At 41.5% G+C, this 23,447-nt stretch overlaps 5 protein-coding genes across 6 annotated transcripts; 3 read left to right on the top strand and 2 right to left on the bottom strand.

The window, feature by feature from the left end:
• Positions 1-4,810: 4,810 nt before the first annotated feature.
• RB195_014265 (uncharacterized protein) lies at positions 4,811-5,569 on the bottom strand (the record flags this gene model as incomplete). Its single annotated transcript, XM_064204449.1, has 2 exons — positions 4,811-4,852; positions 5,309-5,569. 2 exons carry the CDS (start codon positions 5,567-5,569, stop codon positions 4,811-4,813), a joined length of 303 nt encoding a protein of 100 aa, XP_064060330.1.
• A 1,524-nt stretch (positions 5,570-7,093) lies between these two features.
• RB195_014264 (uncharacterized protein) lies at positions 7,094-7,435 on the top strand (the record flags this gene model as incomplete). The annotated part of the gene is made up of 1 exon (XM_064204448.1): positions 7,094-7,435. The coding sequence occupies one exon, from the start codon at positions 7,094-7,096 to the stop codon at positions 7,433-7,435; it is 342 nt and encodes a 113-aa protein (XP_064060329.1).
• On the top strand, positions 7,432-7,863 carry RB195_014263 (uncharacterized protein; the record flags this gene model as incomplete). The annotated part of the gene is made up of 1 exon (XM_064204447.1): positions 7,432-7,863. The coding sequence occupies one exon, from the start codon at positions 7,432-7,434 to the stop codon at positions 7,861-7,863; it is 432 nt and encodes a 143-aa protein (XP_064060328.1).
• A 123-nt stretch (positions 7,864-7,986) lies between these two features.
• Positions 7,987-14,084, top strand: RB195_014262 (uncharacterized protein; the record flags this gene model as incomplete). 2 transcript variants are annotated; one of them, XM_064204446.1, is made up of 9 exons in its annotated part: positions 8,037-8,196; positions 8,261-8,309; positions 8,367-8,519; positions 8,875-9,091; positions 9,427-9,896; positions 10,436-10,512; positions 10,565-10,654; positions 13,184-13,342; positions 13,993-14,084. In XM_064204446.1, the coding sequence occupies 9 exons, from the start codon at positions 8,037-8,039 to the stop codon at positions 14,082-14,084; spliced, it is 1,467 nt and encodes a 488-aa protein (XP_064060327.1). The 2 variants fall into 2 exon arrangements, with proteins under 2 accessions (XP_064060326.1, XP_064060327.1); XM_064204445.1 differs by lacking the exons at positions 8,261-8,309; positions 10,436-10,512 and adding an exon at positions 9,954-10,069 and having other exon boundaries at positions 7,987-8,121; positions 8,347-8,519; positions 8,875-8,968.
• A 3,815-nt stretch (positions 14,085-17,899) lies between these two features.
• On the bottom strand, positions 17,900-18,925 carry RB195_014261 (uncharacterized protein; the record flags this gene model as incomplete). Its single annotated transcript, XM_064204444.1, has 3 exons — positions 17,900-17,938; positions 18,612-18,746; positions 18,800-18,925. 3 exons carry the CDS (start codon positions 18,923-18,925, stop codon positions 17,900-17,902), a joined length of 300 nt encoding a protein of 99 aa, XP_064060325.1.
• Between the last annotated feature and the right edge of the window lie 4,522 nt (positions 18,926-23,447).

Below are 23,447 nucleotides of genomic sequence, written 5' to 3'. Positions count from 1 at the left end.
AGTTGCTGCAATGTGGCCCTGTCCACATCTATGACCGTCGCCGATGATTTGCAGATACCATATTTATGACTGCAACTTTTTCTGCAGTGATATCGGAAAAATCGCGTCAGATTCAAATTTTGTAGGATCGGTGAACCACTAACAGTCTAGAATTGGAACACAACTGTGACAACGTTGTACGATTTACCCATTCGGGCTCTTTCCCTTTTACTTCCAAAGTTTGAGTGGATACCCGCTTAACTTACTTTGAAAAGCGAATCAGCATAGAATAGATGGATGCGGTTTGGTTTTTGAGAGAAGAAACTCTACTTGATCACCTGCTAACTTCTCTCTCATATATTCCGAGCTTGTCTCATTTTTGCTGAAAATAGTAAGTAAGTTGTAGTAGTGTAGTAAGTTGTAGGTCTATAGGTTCCATCAAATCTCAAATTCCAGTTGTGTTACAGCAAAGTTTGTGTCACAACAATAACAAGATTTCAAGATATCTGAACAGAGTCCTCTTCTCTTACATTCACCATTCACGGAAACTCTCACTGCGCTTTTCTGCAACGTACTGGATGCCCTAACATTTAATGGAAGAGTTGAAATTTGCTAATGTACTACCTCTTTTAGACTGTCTTCCGCGCATGACTCAGCTCCGATCGCGATTCATAATTTCGCGGAAGCATTCCCCTTCTTTTGACCACAAGTCCTTCAGCATTTTCTTCCACCAGCGTTATATTCCGAGCATGCCTTGTTCAACTTGTTCAACACATTTATTCCAGCTTACTAATGCTCTTCCCAATTAAGCTGAATGTAACCCAAAATCTGAAGAAAATTCTCAGGTGAAGTTGTGGGATTGAAAGATCTAGCAAGGTGTGGTCATAATTTTTTGTTTTTCAATTACTGACACAAGAACTCTGTCAGTTCCATAACAGTTGACCTCCTGTGAGGTGCAGGAATGCTAAACTTCTCTCCAAGAATTCTAGATGCTGCTGTAAACATGCAGCAGCAAACTGCAACATTACTACAAGCCAATACAGATATGGGCCAAATTTCTCAGTAATTGATAAGTCGAGGATTACAATATTTTCGAGAGAAACATACTTCACAATTTGCAGCAGCCAAAATATCACAGTTAACTATATCCTTCGCTAAATTATACGAAGAATTTGATTAAGAAATAGGCGAGAAAATAAGGATGGTTTTACAAGAATGGTTGAATAAGATGACAACAAAGTGCATCGAACGGAGAGATACTTGAAGATCCGATTCATTCTTTCGTTAGTTGGGCTGAATTCTTTTGAAAGGAGATTTTTAGCCTAAATTCATAACCTGTTTATTTCTACTAACTTTGTTTTGTTGCGGAGATTGCGTGGGAAACTCGTCGGCGAGTAAGCTTAACATCTCGGACAAAAAATGACGCACACCTGCTTTACGCAATCCCCAATTCGTTTGACTTGTTGTAAATATTGTTTTGCAACGTGTTCTTTCAATAGCGTGAAGAATTTCCGGTAAGATAACGACAAGCCAATAATTATTCGATTATATGAATTTCCGAAAATAATTCTTATGAGGCTTAATCTTATGAGCAGCACAACCATCCGCTTCACTTCCTTTTAAAATAAGAGTTAAGGTAGCAATTTTTGACCTACATCGTTTAGAACATTATTCTAGCACTCTTCACCACTTCACGGGCATATTTTCTCCTAACAGTAAACAAATCTTACCACTTCGATCCTCCTCCTGCTTTTTCTCCATACCGTTCTTAAGAAGCTGTGGGATTTCAATTTCATGAAGTGCTCTTCCTACTGGCCAATGATCGATCTTGACATTCTTCGCTAATAAAAAATTGCTACTATTCAATTTTTATACCATTACTTGAATTTTTCCGTACTCTCAAATAGATGATGCACCGTTCATCTCTATGTTTTTGCATCTTATGACTGCGGTACCACATAGGTATGGACAAGCAATGAATAAGCATATGTAGAGAAAAACGTTGGTTTTTTAAAGTATGATCAACATCTAATTCACACTATGTATGAAGTAATCCTTTCTATTACAAAGACCAAAATGGCCTAAAAAAATTGTCAATACGTTTTTTTCAATGGCTTTGACGGAAAGATACTATAAATACAGATTTACTGCTCCCTCTTGCATGTATAACGTATAACCTGACTTAAACCGCACTTTGTCAACTTTTTACCTGTTTATCTGATTGTACCCGCTTACGGTCACATTTTGATGGTCCTTGAAACATGTTGTGGATTTGCCGGTAAGGGTAATTATTATTCCGCCCATGCACACATTTTATTTTTATAGAAAGGTCAAATGACATGTCTAAACATTCCCGCGCCAAATTCTTTTTATTCTCAAAATTTTTGCAAAATGCCTTAAAGTGACAAGACATTATATTACATTGATAAGCAGCCAAGAACGCATCAGCTGCGATATTTTCTTGCCCTTCTTGTGGGATTTTTCACTTCAAAAATATTTCGTTATGCGTTTGGTGAAAATCCGCAACTGAGTCCGCTCTCAATCCACAACTAGGGTTTCTACACTTGACATCTTTATCAGATTTTGAATTTTTTTCAACAGGAAAAGATTTATCTGAGTTTCAAGAAGTTCCACCTGCATATTCTAGAAACAGATTCGGTTTTTTTTGTCAGTCTATGCGCGGGATCATTGAATTTAAAGCATAGGTAGAACTCTGAAAAGCGCTGATGTCGAAATTTTTTACGGAATTAGCAAGGTTAAATGATAATATGAACTTTCTGATGCGTATTAAAATCTACGAAGTTGTAAAATTCCAGGTCTCCGAGTGAAATACTATTACTGCTAATTACATTTCCTTGTTTCTAAGCTTCAGCGAATCCCTTAAATGATGATGAAAAAAAACACTAGGATCAAACATTCGGAGCATATGGCACGTATTCTTGGAGACGGATGTGTTCAAATCTCACATCTCGATTGAGCGCCTCGCTTACTTTCCTGCTTGGCACATTCTCTGTTCCCAGTGTTACTGAAGTCGCGCTCAATCGGTTGAACCCACTCAACGTCCACTGTCAACATAAGACACCGTTCTTCTCCGCCTAACTGGTCGGATCAGGCCAAACCATTTTCTTTTTCACCTCCTACTGCTTTTTCTCCATACCGTTCTCAAGAAGCTGTGGGATTTCATTTCATTTGTGAACATGAAATGCTCTTCCTACTGGCCAATGCTTTCAATTTCCTGGATTTTTGTATTCCTTTTGCTCTCCGTCTTTTCGGTTACTTCTTGTGTGCTCCGCTGGTTCGTCGTCAGTACTATTTGATCTCGGATGTGGTTGTTCTCAGTTGCTTCCTCGTGCGCTTTCTTCGCCTGTTAACGCAAGCTTCTTCTTCGTTTCTTCAGCTTTTTGTTGCGTACCTACGTTAAAGATAGTGTTTCATTCACTACCGTCGTTTTTTCCAGGAATTTTTAGTTGGGCAATGTCTCGCTTAAAGGCAGCATTCCGGAATCTGACGTGTTGAGGGAATCTGCTGAAAAAGCTAGGCATGCTTTTGTACATTGCAGGGTTGCGGGAAGCTTGCGCTCATCTTCTTCTAATCGTCAGGGGAAACGGTGAGAAAGACACCGTTTTCTCACGGACATTTCAGTTGCGACGCGCCATTCTTGTGCACGCTCCGCGTTCAAGTGTGAGCTGTCGAAGATAAGCAATATCCTTTTACCAGCCTATTCAAGTGAAACCAATGAATAGGCTGCTAACGGGACCGGAATGTGCACATGACGAGCGTTCTAACGGACCTCGTAGGAAATGAAGCCACTCCGACGCCATTTTTTTTTTTTTTTTTTTGGGACGATTAGGGAGAGAACTTGGTTGAACAAGAACCACCCCTGGTTTTGCAATCTATAGCCAATCCCTAGCTTTTCTCGCGCATTCTCTCACCACGTCAGATTCGTGGTATGCTTCCCTTAATGTTTGCGCTTGTTCTCACTATCACACATATAAGAAAGCTAGTATTGGGGACACTTTTTATTCTGGAATTAGGCCTCGCACTGCCGGCTCCGAGAATGCGACTTCCAAAACTTTAAAGGCAACTTCCACTCAAACATGGTCATCTCTTGCATATTTCTTGACACGAAACTTTTACTACAACCACTGCTTCAAACGCGCGGCGGAAAACTTTATCGCACGCTTCATTCTGCAACACCACGGTGCCTTCACTTTGCGAATGTTGACCAATTTGTCTTATTCATATTCAATGCAATAATTAATACCATCAGCCCAGAACTAAAATTACATTTTCAGAGCGGTATGCTTATCACTGGGTACCAGATTCGTCTAGTCTTTTTAATGCAAATGGTCTCTTCAGTTTTCGGACGGCTAGAGTTTAATGACTGGCATTGTGGGAGTAGTGATTTCACTAGGAGGATGTCATTTGAGAGCATCGGAGAGAACTGCGAAGAAATCATGCGTTTGTTTCTTTTTCTTCTTCTTCTTTTATCTGATTATTTTTCGTCTGTACTCATTTGCTGCTCTCCTTACAACTACTTCACTCTTATAGTGATATCAATATAAATCATATAGAAACCCGTGAATCCTCCAGACAACATAAAGAAAATCACGGACCGTCTGTGCACACATTTAATTAGTCAATTACTTATGGAAAAAAGAATAAAAAAATAACACATGCTGTCGAATGACGACAGAAGCATTCAATTGCAATAAAATACATTGACATAGCACTAATTACAAAGTCTTATTGATCTCTAAGGAAATCAAGCAGCTGATCACGAAACATTTCCAGTACCTGTAAACCATTGCTGCGTAGTTCATGACGACTGCTACACTTTGCAACACGGACAGGAAAAGTGCGACGAGGAATTCTGTGAATGTAACCGCGTAAGTCTCATTTCAAAAAGAAAGCAAGAAGCAAAAAAAGTGCAAGTTTGTGAATTTACTCCTCTTCACTAGTTTTTTTCTTGTCTTTTTTATTCAATAGGTTTCTTTCTTATAATGTGTTAACTTCTCATGAATGTGTTGGGTAAACCTTTTTTAAGGAGGAATGACCAAGTACTGAAAACAAGACATCAGCTTGGCCTGCATCTAGTTCTCATAAATCAAAAGAGAAATTCGTTCTATAATTGTCCTTTATTATATTGGAATGCCATAAATGCGTCACCACCCTCCTGGAAGGTCTACTAGAACGGCAGCAAAGTCCTAGTCCCTAATGAATGAAGGAAAATTTGATTTTCAGAAAGTACGTAAATAACTGTGATGCACTAAGCACCGCCAAGTACTCAATTTTATGTCATTTTTCTCTTCAAAAAGTAAGAACATACCGACCAAAGAGTCAATACATCAAACTTTCTAATCCTTTGCTTTGTAGATTTGGGTACAGTATATTTGCTCCAAGTTTTCAGACGCTCTCCTTCCGATTCTTGCTTGTGTTCGGTCACGTTTTTAGTGCATGGAGATGATCCTAAACCGGGATCAAACGTGTGATGGGATATCCCCTTCGGACGGTCGTAAAGGGAGGCGGTGGGAGGGAAGGGGGTCGTAACGTAACGGGTGTGACGTGGGCACAAGTGAATGAAGGGCATGATAACCAGGACAAAATATAGTCTAGTATTAAATAAATACATACATTACGAAATATTACATTAAATTACTATTAAACAATCAAATAAACTACAAGATGCCATAAGTTTCAAGACTGTAACATGGAAGCCCCAACATTTTCTTTTGAAAATGCACAACGTGTTGACATTGTAATAATGGGACGGTGCAGGTTTGACTTTAACTGAGTCAGGTTTTGCAAGGAGATAGAAACATGCAACTTCTCCTAAAAGATGAGGAATTTAATTTTACTTAGTTTACAGCAGTTTAAATGTAAATTTAACAAAACTTGATGAATAAAAGGCTCAGATTCTGTCACATTGTCAAGTCTGGAAGATCGCGAATAACTTCGTGATAAGAGAACCGAAAGAAATATTTTAGGTAGTTTTTTTAGGGAACAAGGTTTTCTCTACAGAACAGTCAAACCGTTTTTTGCAACCTAGGGTTTTTTAGAATTTATACCGGAAAAAATTGAAATTTTTCGACTTTTTGTACGTTTTTTTCCATCTGAAGTTTGCGAGAACCAGACGGTCTGGAAAGGAGACACTTTGCATATGAGGCTTTCTTCCGATTTGCTGTGGTCGAGGATTTTTGCTATCAGATGCTGTATCGAGCAATTTTTAGGACTTCGCCGTCTTTTCAATTCCATTTTCTAAATTTTTTTTCTAGAAACTGTGTTTAATCAAATTCTTCATCTTTTAGAAGTGCTTTCAAGTCTTTGTCTCTTTTGCAAAGATTTGACTCATCAAGTTGCTGAGCCTGCATCGTCCCATTATCACGCTGTCGAAACAAAATGTTGATTTCCTTTTTTTCCGTTCCTCTTCAATTCGGGACACCTAACCTTCAATAACATTTCTACAAACTTGCTTCATCTACAACTTGGTATCTCTTCGCTTACCGAACTTCTCATTCGCTATTTGTTCCTCAGCTACTTTTCCACTTTGCTTTTCCGATACACACGAAATTTCTAATACATTGAACTGGCAGCTGGTTTAAGGGGGAGGGGACGTCGCATGCGAGAGGGCCGTGCCCCATCACCAAGCCTGATTCTCTTAAAACTGTCTTAAAGTGTTCTTCTCACCCCCTTGATCCCCTTGAGCTTTTCTCGCCTCAACAAATTTGTCATACAACGTAATTTACGGAGTTTGGTTGGTGGCTGCCCAATATGTTTTCTGTACATATCACAGGAGGAAATTCACACTAGTGCTCAAAAAGATATGACATTTCTTCTGACGGAGAATTAAGTACTCTGTTTTATTGATCCCTCCGCAATGGTTTACCGCCTCATAGTGGCGTGGAGGTGACTGGGCGTCCAACTGCGATGCACAGCGGAGGTTCGTCCTCCGGCAGGGTCTCCCAAGCTGAGAAGGAGTTCGACACATCCGACATTCCGACTTCTCGGAATCGGAAGCCTAGCTAAGAGTAAACCACTGCTAAGATTCACCACCGTCTTGGCAAAATGTCGCAAGCTGGTTCCCTGATCCATATAGGTTGGGCGACGACCTGTGATGGAAGCTAAGCTCGCCGTGGCATGGCTGCTTAGTTTGGGGAAAAGTCTCTTTGCCACTCCAGCATATTCACTGCCTCAGTACCCTGCACACTGGGCCCTGCCGTCTCAGACGTCGGACGGTATGGCGATCGGTGAGAGGCGATCAAATCTCAGGTTGCTCAGGACGTTATTGATTCTGGACCAAGGCGACACACGCACGACTCGCCATGGAGACTGTCTCAGACTGTGCACTTACAACGCTAGAACAGTTTCCACAGACGCCGACCTGCATGCCCTTCTCGGAGCTGCAGAGCGTATCAAATTTCACGTGAATGCTCTGCAAGCGACGTACGACAGATGAATGACGGTACACTCGTCATTCGTGGAGAGGAGGTTCCGTCGCGAAATGGAGGCGGTGTTGGTTTTGTTGTGCACCCATCTGTCGTCCATCTCGTCGATTCTCACGAGATCCTGTCACCTCGTCTGGCCATTCTTCGCCTCCGCCCTCTGCGCCAAAAATCCATCAGTATCATCAACTGCTATTCACCAACATCAGCAGCTGATGATTCCGAATTGGACGCGTTTTACGAGGAGCTGGAGGAAGTAGTCCGCAACGAGAAGTCCTTTTACAAATTCGTTGTCGGAGACTTCAACGCAAAACTAGGAAAGGCCACAGAAGAGAAATACAGGATTGGAAGATTTGGACTAGGGGACCGGAATGAAAATGGCAATCGTCTCGCCGGGCTGTTGTCCGCCGCTCGCCTCTTTCAGGAAACTCTCTTTTCATGAAAAAAGATCATCGTCGGTGGACATGGGAATCGCCCAATGGCGCGACTCGTGCGGAGATCGACCACATACTCACCAACCGGAGGTGGTGTCTACTTGACGTCTCAGTAGTACCATCCTTTTGTAATGGTTCTGATCACTGTTTCCTTCGTGCGAAAATACGACTTAGCCACACGATGGAAAAGAACATCTGCTATCGGCAACGAAGGAGAAAAGAAGTCCTCTACGACGATTGCGTACTCGAGGACTCCTTGTCCCAAGGTGACTGGCACTTCGAGGAGGACTTAAATGTGGACTGCGAGATGCTGCTCAGAGGATTAGGAGCCTGTGCTGAGCGTGCCTCGAAGTTGCGCACGATAATACTTGGATCGAATTTCGAAGACCACCAAGGAATTGTTAGGAAGAAGAAGGGCTTTGAGGCTTGATCCGAATGCATCGCACATTGAGCGGTTAGTAGCAAACACTAGCTGCAGAAAAGCGTTGCAGGAGGATCTTTTGAAGTACAGGCAGAAGAAGATTCTGGAAGCAGCACAAAGAAGAACGAGTCTAAAGAAGTGCCGCAGGGATCTCCGCGAATATAATATTCAGCTAGCAACCTTGCTGAGCGAAGACGGGACTCGCACGTCTTCTCGTCGTGAGATGGAAATCATTACGGAGAGGTTCTACTCGAACCTTTTCCGTTCATCAACTCTTGTGTCAAGCCCAATCATCCCCACTGGTGAAGCTCCACCACGGATTCTCCCTTCGGAAGTACGAGTCGCATGAAACCTGGCACAGCCCCCGGACCTGATTTTATATCAGCAGACTTTCTTCGGGCTGGTGGCCATCCGCTTCATGTAATCTTAGCAGCGCACATGATATCCTATCTTCAGAAAGAAAGGATCCCAAACCAGTGGAAGACCTCGCGAACCGTTCTTATCCATAAGAAAGGTGACCGAGAGGACCTTCGGAACTATGCTTGCTGAGCGTGTTATACAAAGTATTCACCAAGATCATCCTCTCGCGCATATCTAGGACGCTGGATGAAGCCCAGCCTCAAGAACAAGCTGGATTCCGCCAAGGGTTAAGCTGCTTGGACCACATCCACACCGTGTCGAGAGTCATAGAGGTTTGCCGGGAATACCGCCTGCCCCTTGTTCTAACCTTTGTCGACTATGAGAAAGCCTTTGACAACGTAGAAACGAATGCAATACTGTCAGCGCTGGTCGATCAAGGTGTGGACGTGTCGTATGTGAGGACATTAGCCAATTGCTACAAACGATGCACGACTAGGATACAGCTTTCCCACCGCCCTCTCACCATACCCATTGGAAAGGGGGTACGACAAGGCGATACTGTATCGCCGAAGCTGTTCACGGCTGCATTGCAATGGATAATGAAATCACTATCCTGGGAAGAAAGGGGCATACGTGTTGATGGAAGATTTTTTTCGAACCTTCGTTTCGCGGACGACATCGTTCTTTTTTCGAGCAGTACCAATGAAGCAGAAACGATGCTCAACGAATTGAACGAAGCAGGGAAGAGAATAGCACTACGAATAAACAGAAAAAGACACAGTTCATTAAGAAAGCCCACTGCGAGGACGGAGGAGTACAACTTGAAGGCTCCCAAATCGTGGAAACTCCATCATACGAATACCTCGGACGTTCTATGAACATGGAAAACGACTTAAAGGAAGAACTGAATAGAAGAATGAGAGCAGCATGGGCAGCATTCGTAGCCGTCAGGGAAGCTACGGACCAACTGACGGACCAAGATCTTCGTGCCCATCTGTTCGACTCGGCAGTTCTTTCAGCGCTCTGTTACGCAGCGGAGACGTGGGCAGACATCGCTACCACGCCTAGGAAGCTATTTACTCCCCACAGAGCCCTTGAGAGATGTTTCCTGAAGTTTAACCGGCGCACACAACACCTAGCCGGTCTTCGTAGCTCCGACTTAAGAGGAATGTCCCGTCTTCGCGACCCAGCGGAATATGTATCGAAAGCAAATCATAGATGGGCTGGTCACATCATGAGAAGAATCGCCAACGAGATGGGGTGACGTGTTCGCTGCACGGATGGACCACCTGAGAGCTCAGCTGGATACGGCTCAAGGACCTCGTCAGCGTCACTCACGAAGCTTGAGAACATCTTGGATGACAATGGCGAGGGAACGAAACGAGTGGAAGAGATGCTGGGGCCCGCACGTCCAGTGAAGACGGGCCATCTAAGTATCTAAGTAAGTAAGTAAGTTTTATTGATCCAGTTAGAAATCTGGAGTTGAATTGAACGAAAGGAATTTTATTCCTCCACTGCTACGATTGTAGGCGACTCTCACACAACTTCTTGTCACGTCATGTAGGTACCCACCCAAAAGCTATACTTCAAGCGTTAATGGTTTATTTATTTATTTATTTATTTATTTATTTATTTGCACAAGAGAATAACATTTCCTGATTAGATACCAATCTCTCCCGTTGATCTCATTTGATCGTGCTTAGCATTATATAAAGAAACGTATGGCAAGACATTCGCCCCCAACTTATCTAATAACTACTAAGACTTCAGCGCGCGTCAATCGCGAGAAACGACTGCAGGGATCTGCTTGAAGCAAGTTGTTCGTTGGTACAATTATTCGGATTCTCGGCCTACCACAACAGCGCGAATTACTCTGGTAATGCACATTTTGTATCTAAACACTTTCCGACGACAATACATACTTTCAGAGCCGACTGATTTTTTCAAGCACAAACTACACGTGGAAAACCTTGCGACTCAATACGACAGTATTTACATGCACTGTCCAAGTGTCAATGGTGAGAAGAGCGAAGTTTTTCTCTAACCTTCCGGTAGAAAAAAAACTCACAGAAAGTTGAGATTCACTGAGGAGATTTTACTTAACAGACCTCGTTGTTATTTTGAAGTTTTGTACAGAATCGGATATTCCTTCAGAACAATTCGTCTTCCTGCAGAAGGAAGAGAAAGACGTTCAGGAAACAAAACTCCAAATATATTGTCTACCCTTGAGGAGGATACTGCAATGGATGGCATCGACGAACAATGCTGTCATAACAGCTTCATAGCTGTATTTGGGAACCTAAGAGCTCGGAAATCATAGATATCTGTGGTAAGAACTTCTCCATCAGATACGTGGCCCCTCAGCCACAGACGGACATGACCTTACCGTTCATGGCGACGAGTTTTACGAAGAACTGACAAAAGAAGGTCTCAGTAAGTAGGATTGCAAGTTCTTCGCTACGCTTGCAAAGACTACACTGCTCATAAGCCAGAAATGGGCGACATTCACAACGTTTAGAGACCAGCAAATACTGATAACTTCGACCCATCCACAATATGAGAGATGATAAAAATGTTGTCCCAGAGTGTGTCCTTTTCGAATTCCGGTATGGAAGCTGGTCCTATATCAAATTAAAATTACTGAAAACAGCATAGCACGAATCTAACATGGTGAAGGAACCTGCGTGAAAATCCAGAGGTGGAGTTGTAGATTGCGGAAACGGCTGGTTCCGAATGGTTCCGTTCATGTTCCCCTTAATCGACGTAGAAAAAAACCGCGTGGAAACCACTTTGGTTATTACGAACGCTCCTCTATGCACAGGTTCCGGTCCCCTTAGCAGCCTATTCATTGGCTTTACTTGAATAGGCGGGCGAGAAGACATCAGTGTTTTTCGAGTGATTGGATAGACGCGCCTCACTGTCTAAACGAAAAGCAGCGAAAATGGTGCTGAGGGTCAAATAGATAAAGGTAAATGGAGCGAGTGAATACAATGCAATGAATTACAAGGCAAGCAAAAAAGAGCTCTAACTAAAGCAAGTAAACTACGAACGAAGCAATTGTTTAGAGGGGGAAGAAAAAGCACTCAGACGAAAGCAGAAGTGTGAAAACAAGAAGGATAGTAACGGAATAAATGAAGGACGTTAAATCTGCTGTGTGTGGTGAAATGGATTGGTTGATAATCGTACGAAAGAATTTTCATGGTCTCTTTCCCTGCAGATAAAATCCTCGTGCGACTCTATTTCGTCACTTTGCTGATAACGCCAATAGGTGTCAAAAAAATTCGTGAGCACCACAGCAACTGGTTACCCGAAGAGGCTAGATGGATAAAATGCTCACAATACTCCTGAAAGCTATGCGATGCGTCTTCGACAGATACTTTGGCGCTATCTATATCTTTGATGCGACAGTGGAGAGGTGCACCTCTGAAAGAGCGTTTGTCAGTTCGGTCACTTATAGGTACATGAACAGTTGAGTAATGAGAGGCCAAAAACAACAAATGAAGTGATGGTGGCAAAGGTTCACGTATGCAAAGGCCGTATGAAGATGAGCAGTCTGGCTTCGGGCAGAAGTGCGAGGGCTAGTGGCTAACCGTGTACGACTAGAATTCCGTTTATTACAGCCCTCAAAGCACTTGCTAATCATTTCAAAGATCATCCTTGATTCTCCCTAACATGTGGTTTAACTAGCCCCAGCTGTAATTATGTATCCTCACAGCTAGCCGCCATACTCATGTGCAGTGGAGGCCCAGTGGTAAAGTGCCACATGCCAAAACATAGGATGGCTCAGGAGCACAAAAGTCTGAAGATCGCCTTACGACACGCCATCAGAGGTATAAGTTGGATGGATACGCGGCATGGTGACATGAGCCCTGCGCCTCAAAGGTAAACATGCGACGTGGCCGCTGGACGTCCGAAAAACGAAAACTGGAAATCATGGAAGAGGAGCTTTCGAAACAGAGAAAATGTCTTCAAATTCGCTCCTTCTCTCGTACAAATCTGAATTTGTGTTTAAATTTGAATTTGTCTTGTGATTTCGAAAGTGATTTGACACCACTTATACCGCTGGACACGTCTGGAAGATCAGCCACCACGCCACACTATTCATCCTTGTGGTGCGGCATCATACCTCCATGCCAAGTACCCGTTCAACCGCCCAATAAATGCTCAGAAAGCTGAGCAGCGGCCCTTATACTGGTTGGGCGTGGTAAACTACCGTAGGAAGGGACTGCAGCGGCGAGTCCCATTAGGAAAACCAAGGCAAAAAACAATCATACGAGAACAACAAACAATGAGGATTCCGATTGCCAACAACCAATTCATTTCTGTCTGCTACCATCACTTCTTTCACAGCTTTTCATCCCCATGAGCAGGAGAAGAATTAGGTGTGATGACCAGCTGTTAACACTTACAGTAGTGTTACAAAATGCTAGTGTATTCTGGCCTTATCTGTTTTCCTAATACACGTTTGCAAAGTAGAATAGTCAACGCTAACAATGATTTCCTTGAAAAAATCTATGCGATTCAATCCAATTATCAATTCTTTCTAGCAACAACGTCTTCATGTGCGCTTCAGTATAACTTGTGCGAAAACACACCTGTTGAATGTGCTGAAAGACTTTGTCGTTGTATCAATGATGCGACAACTGTGGATGAGAACAGTTCCTGTCACGAAGTAGTGGATGCGACGTGCACCACCGTTATCAGCGGTGAATTCTATTTAATTTCACGTACTTGTAATCTTTGGGTCGTGTTATGCAAGCAACTTCCGTGTTCATTAGCATGTCAAATTTCGATGAGAAATTATTTCAGTAGTCAGCATTTTACTGTTCTTTTCAACTCGCTACTCATTACATTCTTTCAGTGGTGTACAAACTTCGTGATTGATGGAGACGAGTTTTTGTTACAGTAGAATTTAAGAAGAAGACCAGATACATCTTTATATCATTTCTGATCACCGGGAAGCAGAAATAAAACCAGATCTGAAGTGATTAATTGGCGCTTATAAGGTTGAATCCCCTCGCTGCAGCTAGACGACTTAACATCACCCTTCACGCAGTTGTCGAAATTTCTGAAATGCGCGAAGGAAAAAAACTTTCAGCATTACGTCACTCTCAAAAATATTATTCCAGGATAACAAACGAATTTTCAACTATTGTTAGCGCAATTTCTTCGTTTGTGCGTCCCTCAATTTACTGATTGCGGAAGTGACAGCAACTTTGTGCAGTTTTGGTATTCCACATCGCACATGTGTTTACAGTTTGTAAGAAAAGGAAATACGAAAGAAATTTAGCGAAAGAGAGATATGGTAGTGGGGAACAATATTGTAAAATAATGTTTTTAATTATAACTTTTGTAGATGCCAAGAGTTGGAGGAATGTGCTAAGGAACACGCAATTCTTGCGTTCAAATATGTTGGTGGGTTTACACAACAGTTGTGCCATCATTTAGTAAAATGTGATCAACAATAATTCTACATATTTTTTTCTCTACTGCAAGCGGACCAGCTAAAGGTCGAAAAAACAACATACAAGAAGTGTGCATAGGTTTTAGCTTGTGTTTTCCTTTTCTTTTCTCTGGAAGGAGTCGCGTTGCGGTCTAATGCTGCAGTAATCACAGAAGACCTTCGATAGAATAGATGATAAAAGAAAAGCGGATCCGCACTTTCTTCGCCCTTTCTCCATAATTCATTTCAGTTTGATTTTGATCAGGATCTGTACGTCAGTCGATTGTTGATCGATTGATCTACGTCAATTGAGCGTTTTCATACATAGTTTACTGAAGCAAAAAAAATCCCAGCAAAGAGTTTGATGTGTAGGTTGTGAAACTGATTGTTCTCGATATTTCAACTGTGTAAAAATGTTTCACCTTCCTCTTCGCAGTAAAGGATTCCAACGCATTCCATTGACATTGATGATCTATGCACACGCACTTGAAATTTCTATTGCCATTGTTACATGCACATATATGTACATGAACTATTTTTCAGAAATATTTTTTCATCTATTCCTCTATCCAACAAGTCCCGAGTTTGGGCATTAGTTCTATGTACATAATGCATGATTTAGTACTCAGAACATTGTTTTTACTATAACTTGGAGAATGGATCTACTTTCTTCTTCAGAAGGTAACAATGGGAGCATGTATGGTGATGCTCTTGTTTTGCATTCTCCAAATCCGACCTTCCAACAGTGCAATCGTCGAGAAAGGCCACAAGTACTTTCCAGTATGAAGAAATCACTACTGCACATTTCCCGTGAATAAATGATCTCAGAACTTTGATATAGGTGATATCCGGTTATATTATTCCTTCTATGAATGCGTTTATAAAGAAAGTTTGGTTATATTGTTCGAAAAAAAACAAGTAGATACTATGCTTTCGGCCAAGTGTTGCCATCACGTTTAGGAGACAAACTACAAGTTCTGTCTGCAACATGCAGAGATTATGAAGCACATGTGACAAGTGACATTTGCCGGGTTCAAACTTTTATCAATCCGGCTTTTATCAATGGACACTGCCAAGTTTAATGATTACGAAATTTTCCAGGGAGCAATGGCGGGATACAAGTAATTCCGCTCGAAGTAGGTGTAGACACTCTCTGTAAAACGTTTAAGAAAGGCGCCCTTCATACAAGGAGCTCTGCTACAGAATATCCATCATGGCCGTGAACACTTAGTTCAAGGATAGGGTAAAAGAGCTATGTTCGAAATCCCGATCTGAAAACAAACTTTACGACGCATTCACGCATTTCGTTACCATTATCTCGTTACATTTCATTTTCAACAGTCAGTCGTTGCGTGCACTACAAAGAATTATGAAATGAAGAGGGAAAAAGCTCATTATTCCAGCAAGGGTACAGGTGACTCACATAAACGACATAAAAGTCTTTGCGGAGTTCCCGTCAAAGTACAGTTGTACCTTATTTGGAACACACTGCACATATTTATTATGCACATAGAGTGGGGTCGTCAACCAATGGATAACTTTCGCAAATTGTCGTATGTGAACCCTCCTGTCCAAAAGATAAGTAGAAAATAAAAGGCTTAAAGACACCTTTCAAGGAATTTCCGATGACAAGTTCCCTTTTCAGTAGTAAAAAAAGTTCGGTACGTGGTTTGGAGGAATCACAGCGAAAATTTCAAGGACGCCCTATGGATTCTGTAATCAGATAGATCAGAAACAATAAAGTTGATCCCCAAAGCACAACAACACTCTGCATGCGCACAATCCTACATAAAATTCTATTTGGGAGCATTCATTTCTTCATCCAAAGCCTACGAGATTCCGTAGAAGTTCGACATAAAAACGTGAAGGCTAGCGAAGTTTTGAAGAAAAAAAAACAACATCAAAAACTCTTCCTAATGTTGCCTTCAGAATAATTTTGAAATTTTCCGTTCTTCCGAATCATAGCCGTAGCCCTTACTTTGGGCACCCCTGCTAGTAGGCATTGAAACGTCAAGTTATATGATGTGAACGTAAAGGGCCTCGGATAAAAAATATTTTAAAACGTTTGTTTGTTTTTGAAGAAAAGATTTTCAGTCGTTGGATTTCCTTGTTGTTTCACGGTGACACATCCTTGGGTAAAAAAGACTGCAGGGGTGGGGAGTGAGGGATATGTGGAATTCCGACTCTCCAGTTCCAAAAGCTCTTGTTTGTTTGAGTTTTTGAGCTTCCGAACTTTCGATTTCCGGGATTTCAAGCACAGCTCCCTCTAAGTTGTAAGGAACAACGTATAACGTACAACATGTTAGTGTTAGAGACCCATCAGTTTTTAAACCGATCAGCTGGCATAATAAACTTCTGGATAAGTATTTTAAATCAGCCGCTCAAGTATTTCAGATAATCAGAAATGATTTTGTCAAAAATTCCTTTTACAGGCTGACAAAGAATTAATCTGGAATGAGCAGATTGTGGGCGCACTCTAGAAACAGTATTTTATCGTTGTTCACTTCACAATAAGATCCCATGAGCGCTGACGTCAGATATTACGTACATACTGCGTAAAATACTATCTATTTGCATTTTCAATTACTCTCTTGAAAGACACACCTATGTGGATGCAAATATGTTTTGGTTCCTTGGAGCCACATTTGTGTGGTTCCCACCCGGATAATCCTCGTGCGTCGATAGCACTCAGCATCAACGATGTTCTTGCTTGATGACGACATTAAAGAGATTTCAGATCGGTACTCGTACCCGCACCTTTGAAAACTTGCCGCATGTAGAAGTACACAAACAACAACTCGTGTACGGATGGTGTACACAAAGAAGAACGAGTTGTTGTCTGTCACAAAACGCCGCCTTCTAGTTGTGATGGGTCATACTAACCAACTGCACGAGATATTGCTCCAACCCCAACGGTTCATGTATTCCGCGTTCTTCTTCTAAGGGTTTCCCGATTCATCAACACTGCTGACGACAGCTTTCCATAATGCTCTTGTTGCTGCAACGTGTAACACCTCCGACCCATAAAAGCAAAATGGTGAAGCATCCATGTCTACTTTTGTTCTTCCATGTCTATGAACAAAATCTCAGATCGCTTCTCGAACCAACAGCGATCATAGTGATGATCAGTGATCAGTAGTCGTCACTGTTGATGAGACAGAGACAGTGACCTCAATATTACATTATTTGTTTCTTTATTTTTATTGTCGCTGCTTTTCATAACGCTTGAGATAGTGTAGTGAACATTTTTTCCATACCTGTTCATTCCTTTCTCTTTTTCTACCTGTTTTCGGGTAGTTTCACTTTTTCATACGTCACCCGGTTTTTAGAGGAGATCAACGGGTAACATTTAGAGATAGCGGTTGATTTCTTCAACAATCCATATATTATTCAGACAAAACATGACGATGCTTCCATTGATTCTCCTAGATGGAATTTTTATAAAATCAAAAACAACGAACAAGATATTCACCAACATAGATGAAGTATCTGAAACTATTTTCCTCGAATGAGGGTGCAAGACAAGTTCTTTTCTCATTTAGCACTATGACCATGCAGACATGATTAGGATAAAACGTTTAAAATGTGTTGTGTCGATTAATCGCTTCGGGTATTACTCGTATCTGGGCTATCCACATCCTGCGATTCTGTCAAGACGCTGTCTTCAAGTTTCTAGAAAAGCCAAGCGTACATTTATCAACTCCGGCGGAGGGAGCGCTTGTTCGATAGACGTAATTTTGCATAGTTTATTTAAATACATTCAATACATCCAATATACTGTACATGAATAAGATATGTAGGCAGCTTTTAGCCAGGGAAGTCATTCTTCTTCAGAATCGCACGGCGATATGAGATTAATCTGAAACGAATTTCTTCTACGTCATTTATCATTATTTGGATGTCCGATCAACAACTGTTGTGCTATTTCTCAGTTGCGATAGCTACCGAGAGCGGAGCTGAACTAAGACGAAGATGACGGTGGTTTCATCAAAACAACACAAAAATGCGGGTGTTTTTCGAAAAACTAGATGTGAAGCAGGATAATTGATCAAAACGACTTAACTCACTTACGAACTTTTATTTCAAAGCTTCTAATCCCTACTACAATTCCACTTAACAATTTTCTCATTCAAAAAAATGCATAGCGCTACCTAAGTAAGTAAAAACTGTATCTCTACTTAGTTTTCTTTTTCCTTTCCTTCGCAATGTTTTGAACTGGAGCAGAATGTTGCGTTCTTGTTTGCGTAGGAAGTGGCCTTAGCATTAAATGAAAAGAGATGGCGATCATTTTCAGTATGTTTTTGCAATAGTTTTCCAATAGTTACCTCTTAACTTCTAGCAACTAATTGAAATAAGGATAGAAATCTGTAAAAGCCTAGGAAAAAACAAGAAAAAACGATAAATTAAGAGGCAAGTTCTCATTCTGCTCTCTTTTCAATGGCAAGTGTTAGTCTTCTGAGACTTTCGATTTTCGATTTTTTTTCTTTCGGTTTCAGAATATGTTGCTCTGAATACTAAGCGAAGACACTCACATGATCGATAATCCGCATGTTCAGCTTTCTTTCAACTTCGCCTAATCGTGTTAAGCCGAAACGCAACCTTTCAGTCTCTTGCGCCGTTGACGAGGCCTCCAAGCGTTTGAACAAGACCGCTTCAGCTGCGTAGACCTTAAATAAGTGATAATAGACAAAAGCAGTTAAGCGTAGGCGTAGGTACAAACTTTTCGAAGTACTGATTGAAGTCCTTGCAGGAAACTGTCAGCGATTAGAACATCTTGGGGTTGAGTGTATTTGCAATTTGATCCGGGGTCAGGTCCGATTTCACAGTCAAAAACACAATCTAGCATCCTTTCTGCAACCACTTTATTAGGAAGAAGAAGCGTAATGATGAGTAGAGTTTGATCAGAGGGATTCAATTGATAGGGGAACTGTATTACAGCAAAAGAGGAAGTATTTATGAACGCTAACGTGTGGGCGGGCTGACCCAGAGTGCTTTAGAGGTGTTGTATCTCGTCCTCGGGACAATTCCACCAAACGTCCCTAATGACTGATGTGCCTGTCAGGATATGGCAATTACGCAATTTTGATGTCGGCTTGCTTACCTAGATAAGGAAACAGAAAGGAGCCGACATTCGCTGCGGCCACGATATCTGGCCCTCCGGAAGGTTTCCGTCAATGTATTCTTGAAGTCAATTAATATGGTCCTTATAGATAATACCTACGAGTACGATGCTGTCCTTAGGCGAATTAGCACATTTGGAGATTATAGACGCGCTTCCCCTTTGCAAAACCACTGCTAAGACAAAGGTTTTCGAGGAAACGAGTCCAGTTTCTGGATAATTGTAAAGAAAAACAGGCTAGGTAATTCAAAATAAAACTGCAATATAGGGGAATAGCTTTTATTCTACTTTTTTTCCTTACAGTAAAGCAGAGAGCCATGTGACTCTAGCCTTATTGTGTGAAATATATATATATATATATATATATATCCATCTATGCATATATAAACATGTCTAAACTCCTTCAAAATGGAAGAAACGTTGAAAGGAAAGAGCAATAAGGATAAAATCATCCCACAAGTAAAAATAATAGTTTCATAAAAATAATATTAATTAATCGCAAATTCATCGCCTAAACTGACAAAGCATGAAATGAAGAGGTGAAAGGACAGTCTGCAACGATGGATGCGTACGGAGACGGGAAGGAGATGCAAGCGGATGATTCAATTCACCTGCAGCGACCAAATGTTGCATCAGCTGGCCGTTGTGCTTTGTTCTGCAGACCGTCTGCGCTTATTCTGTGGTGTAAAAGTGCACATCGCTACATTTGCGACCTACATCTCTATCCGGTTGTGTGTAATAATCTGATATTAATACCAGTTTAAGCATAGAGTACATATGAACTATTATAATTACGTTTGGATTTCTATTCCTGTGAACTCCCTCTTACAAATTCTACTGCATATTCTAGCGCAGAGACTTAACGCTAGAATAAAATCCATAAAACTGAAACTGAACTTACTTCTGAGATCGTGTAATTATTGGATGGCAGCGGTTAGACTGGACGATATCCCAAGGTCAGTAACTGATCGTCTATGAACTTCTCCTTGGGAAAAATCCACTGACCTCTCTGTGCTCCCTAAGGATGGAGAGTTTTACTTATAAACACGATGATATGACACCAACCAAGAAAACAATCAATGGAAATGTTCAAAAAAAAAAGGTTTGAAACGAACGGCAAACCAATCATTGCTTTTGTTATAGGAACAGAAACACAAAATTCGAAAAGTTTGCAGTTATAGAATTTTTGTCCATTCAATTCTAGAACAATATTTTGTTAGGTAGCGAATTTTAGCGACAAATACAATCCTTTCCAAGGGTTTTTTTTTCTACATGTACGCCACCCACTCTTCAGACGATACGCATTTGGTGGTTGTGTACGGTAGCCATAGAGCATAATCGCAACATAATAAATGTTCATGTAATCTGTGTTTGGGGAAACCGCATTTGAGTTCACTTTTCAAATATGCTATGGCGTATAAACTTATTTCGAATTAAAGGTGGGATGTAGTGACAAGGGTTTCCGCTGCGTTAACACGACCGCGATCTTGGCGTGCCGCAGGTCAGCCAAACCTTTCATCCGCCCGTGTTTACTAACTTGGCAGCAAACTTGTCTGGAGGATGAAACCACTGGCTCGATACATCGTCTGGTCTTTACAGTTCGCTGTGCAGGTCGCACACTCGTCCACGAATTTCGAACGATTCTGAACTGAAGTAGTATGCTTAGTCGAAAATCTAAAGCTATTTGTCAACGTGAAGCACTTCATCGCACACCTTCAGATCATACAGATGAGACAAAATTCCAAGTGACGAATTCGTAAATTTTGACCGCTGATTAGATCTGCTTTTTCAAATAAGGATTCGTTCAAACAACATTTTGGCGAACGTTGAGAAGTCATGAAATATGTTTCACCAAATCCAATTTCTAACGATCGTTCACATCGTTCTTCAGCATCTTTTAGTAGTTCGAACGCAAAGCAAATGGTTTCATCGTCCATTGTCTAACGTGAGGTAAAGCGGATGTTAGCAATCATTGCTTGCTTCAATTTCTACAACAAGTAAGGTGTGTGTTAAACGCAGCATCCCACGAATCTGACGTGGTGGGGGAATCCAGAGAAGGAGTTGTAGATTGCGGTATCAGGGAGTGGTCCCGCTCACTTCTCCCTAATCGTCCTAAAAAAAAACTTTGGAGGAACCTTAGTTAGGACTTCAGTTCCTACGAGGAACGTTAGAGCGCTCCTCTGTGTATACGTTCTGGTCCCCTCAGCAACCTATTCATAGGCATCACTTGAATAGGCAGTCGAGGAGAACTCACTGGCTTACGATCGCTGCGCAGCTGGATGCGACGCGTGCACCAGGGTGGCGCGTTGCAACTGAAATCGTCGTGAAAAACGGAGTCTTTCACGCCGTTTTTTTTTCTACTATTAGGGAGAGATGAGCGGAACCATCCCTGATCCCGCAATCTACGATCCCGTCTAGAGTTTGTCCATCAAAAATCCATACCTCGTCAGATTCGTGGGGTGATGCCTTTAAATTGTCGGGAGGTGATACTTGATTTTGATAGTAACAACTTTAAGACTATGCTCCTGCCCACAGGTATATACGTTTTCCTGTGATGTCCATATGGATAAATTCTATTTAATCGGTAGCAAGATTTACTCCATTGCTTTGGCTTTACTACATTTTAAACACTTGAAGGAGGAAAGAAACACACAATTCTTGTACATTCTCGTTTTAGAAGTTCGAATTGCATCAGAACTCATAAATTGCAACTCATGTTGCTACAAGCATTAGAGCAAAGGAATCTTCAAGTGTTGCTCAATGTTCTGCTGGTCTCAATCCTTTGCAATATGTACGCCTTACCCTGCTGTAAGGCTGAAGAATACACACTTCGCGATCTTCTCTCATAATTGTGCTGCAAATTTTACAAGCTTGCTCGTTCATGACTTTCTCATGGCTCACTCGATGTCCTCGCAAGCAGTTTTGACTTATTTATCAATTCAAATGAATAGAAGAAGCAGGAGATCTCTCGTACTGTCAACTTGACACTCCGTTTTGATTGTCTGAAAAAACAAGAGTCAAAATTAAAAAGTTGAAACACTACTCTTTTGTAGAAAATAAAACAATCTCGTCAAATAATCATAACATTTCCAGCATCTTTTATGTCTCGAGCATTTCTAGATATGGACGAAGCCACAAGTTATTGCTCAATCCAGTATTCAGAAGGTTGAATCAATCTTTTATGGTGTAGACATTTGGCGTGAGCAGCAGCACACTGAAGATCCAAACGCTGACCAAGGCAAATAATTCCTTAAAACAAAGTAAGATTCAGAGAAATGTCGTGTCCTGCAGCTTCAAACGACTCTTGTCCTCTCGGTAGCGCTCCTCTTCCTTAGTTGGTCGTACATATACTAGTGCCCCAGACGTTCAAATTCTTCTCTAAGCAGACTTCGGCAAGGTAGGAGAGGAAGCAATCCTGCAGCCGCTATTAATCACCGTGAGCAGCAGGTTATCAATCCAAGCAGGCCAGTAGGGCCCGTGCCCAACAAATGTCGTGCGTTAAAAGGCTAAACTTTGACTCCCACTAGCAGTTCATTTTGTGTTATCTGCATACATAATTCATTGTCGTATGCTAGCTTGTTACATCGACGTATGTTGCATGTCCTATTAAATACATGACGTTGTGATCTACTTATGGTCACACGTTTATAATATTGTTGTTTTACGAATTTGTAACACATCCGTGGTCGTTTAAACTTTCTCGAGATGGAGAGGGTACGGTAGGCGTAGGACAGGTCCGATGTCTTCAAAGGAGACGGGATAAATTAAGGCCCAAAACTCTGCGCAGATTGCAGCTAATGTAAATAGATAGATGTTGTATATTCCATACTAGTTACGTTTGTCGTTACCCAATAACGTCTGTGGTCAAATTTTTCCTCACTCAAGATCGGCAAAAATTGGCAAAGATAGAGCTGACTACTATCAAGAACAAATAGTAGTAGTGAACGCAGAGGAGATAGCTCGCCGCTGGATAAATGGGTAGGTCACACCTTTACCTAGCGCCACAATAGCGCAATCTACTCTGCTCCAGAAAATTGTTATCAGTACCCTCTTGACCTCCACTTTTATAGATTCAGCGCGGACTAAGTCAGAAATATATTAGGAGCACAGTAACATGAATACGAGAATCCTAACAGAAGGTACAACAAATGTTTTATAGAGTATGGACTATCTAATCGCTTTTTAATACAAGATCCGGGTGACACTCAAAACTTGATCAAAATCATTGGAGCCATTTTCAATGTAACCG

Source organism: Necator americanus, chromosome V (assembly GCF_031761385.1).
Source record: "Necator americanus strain Aroian chromosome V, whole genome shotgun sequence".
NCBI lineage: Eukaryota > Metazoa > Nematoda > Chromadorea > Rhabditida > Ancylostomatidae > Necator > Necator americanus.
This window is presented reverse-complemented; position numbering and strand designations above follow the sequence as displayed.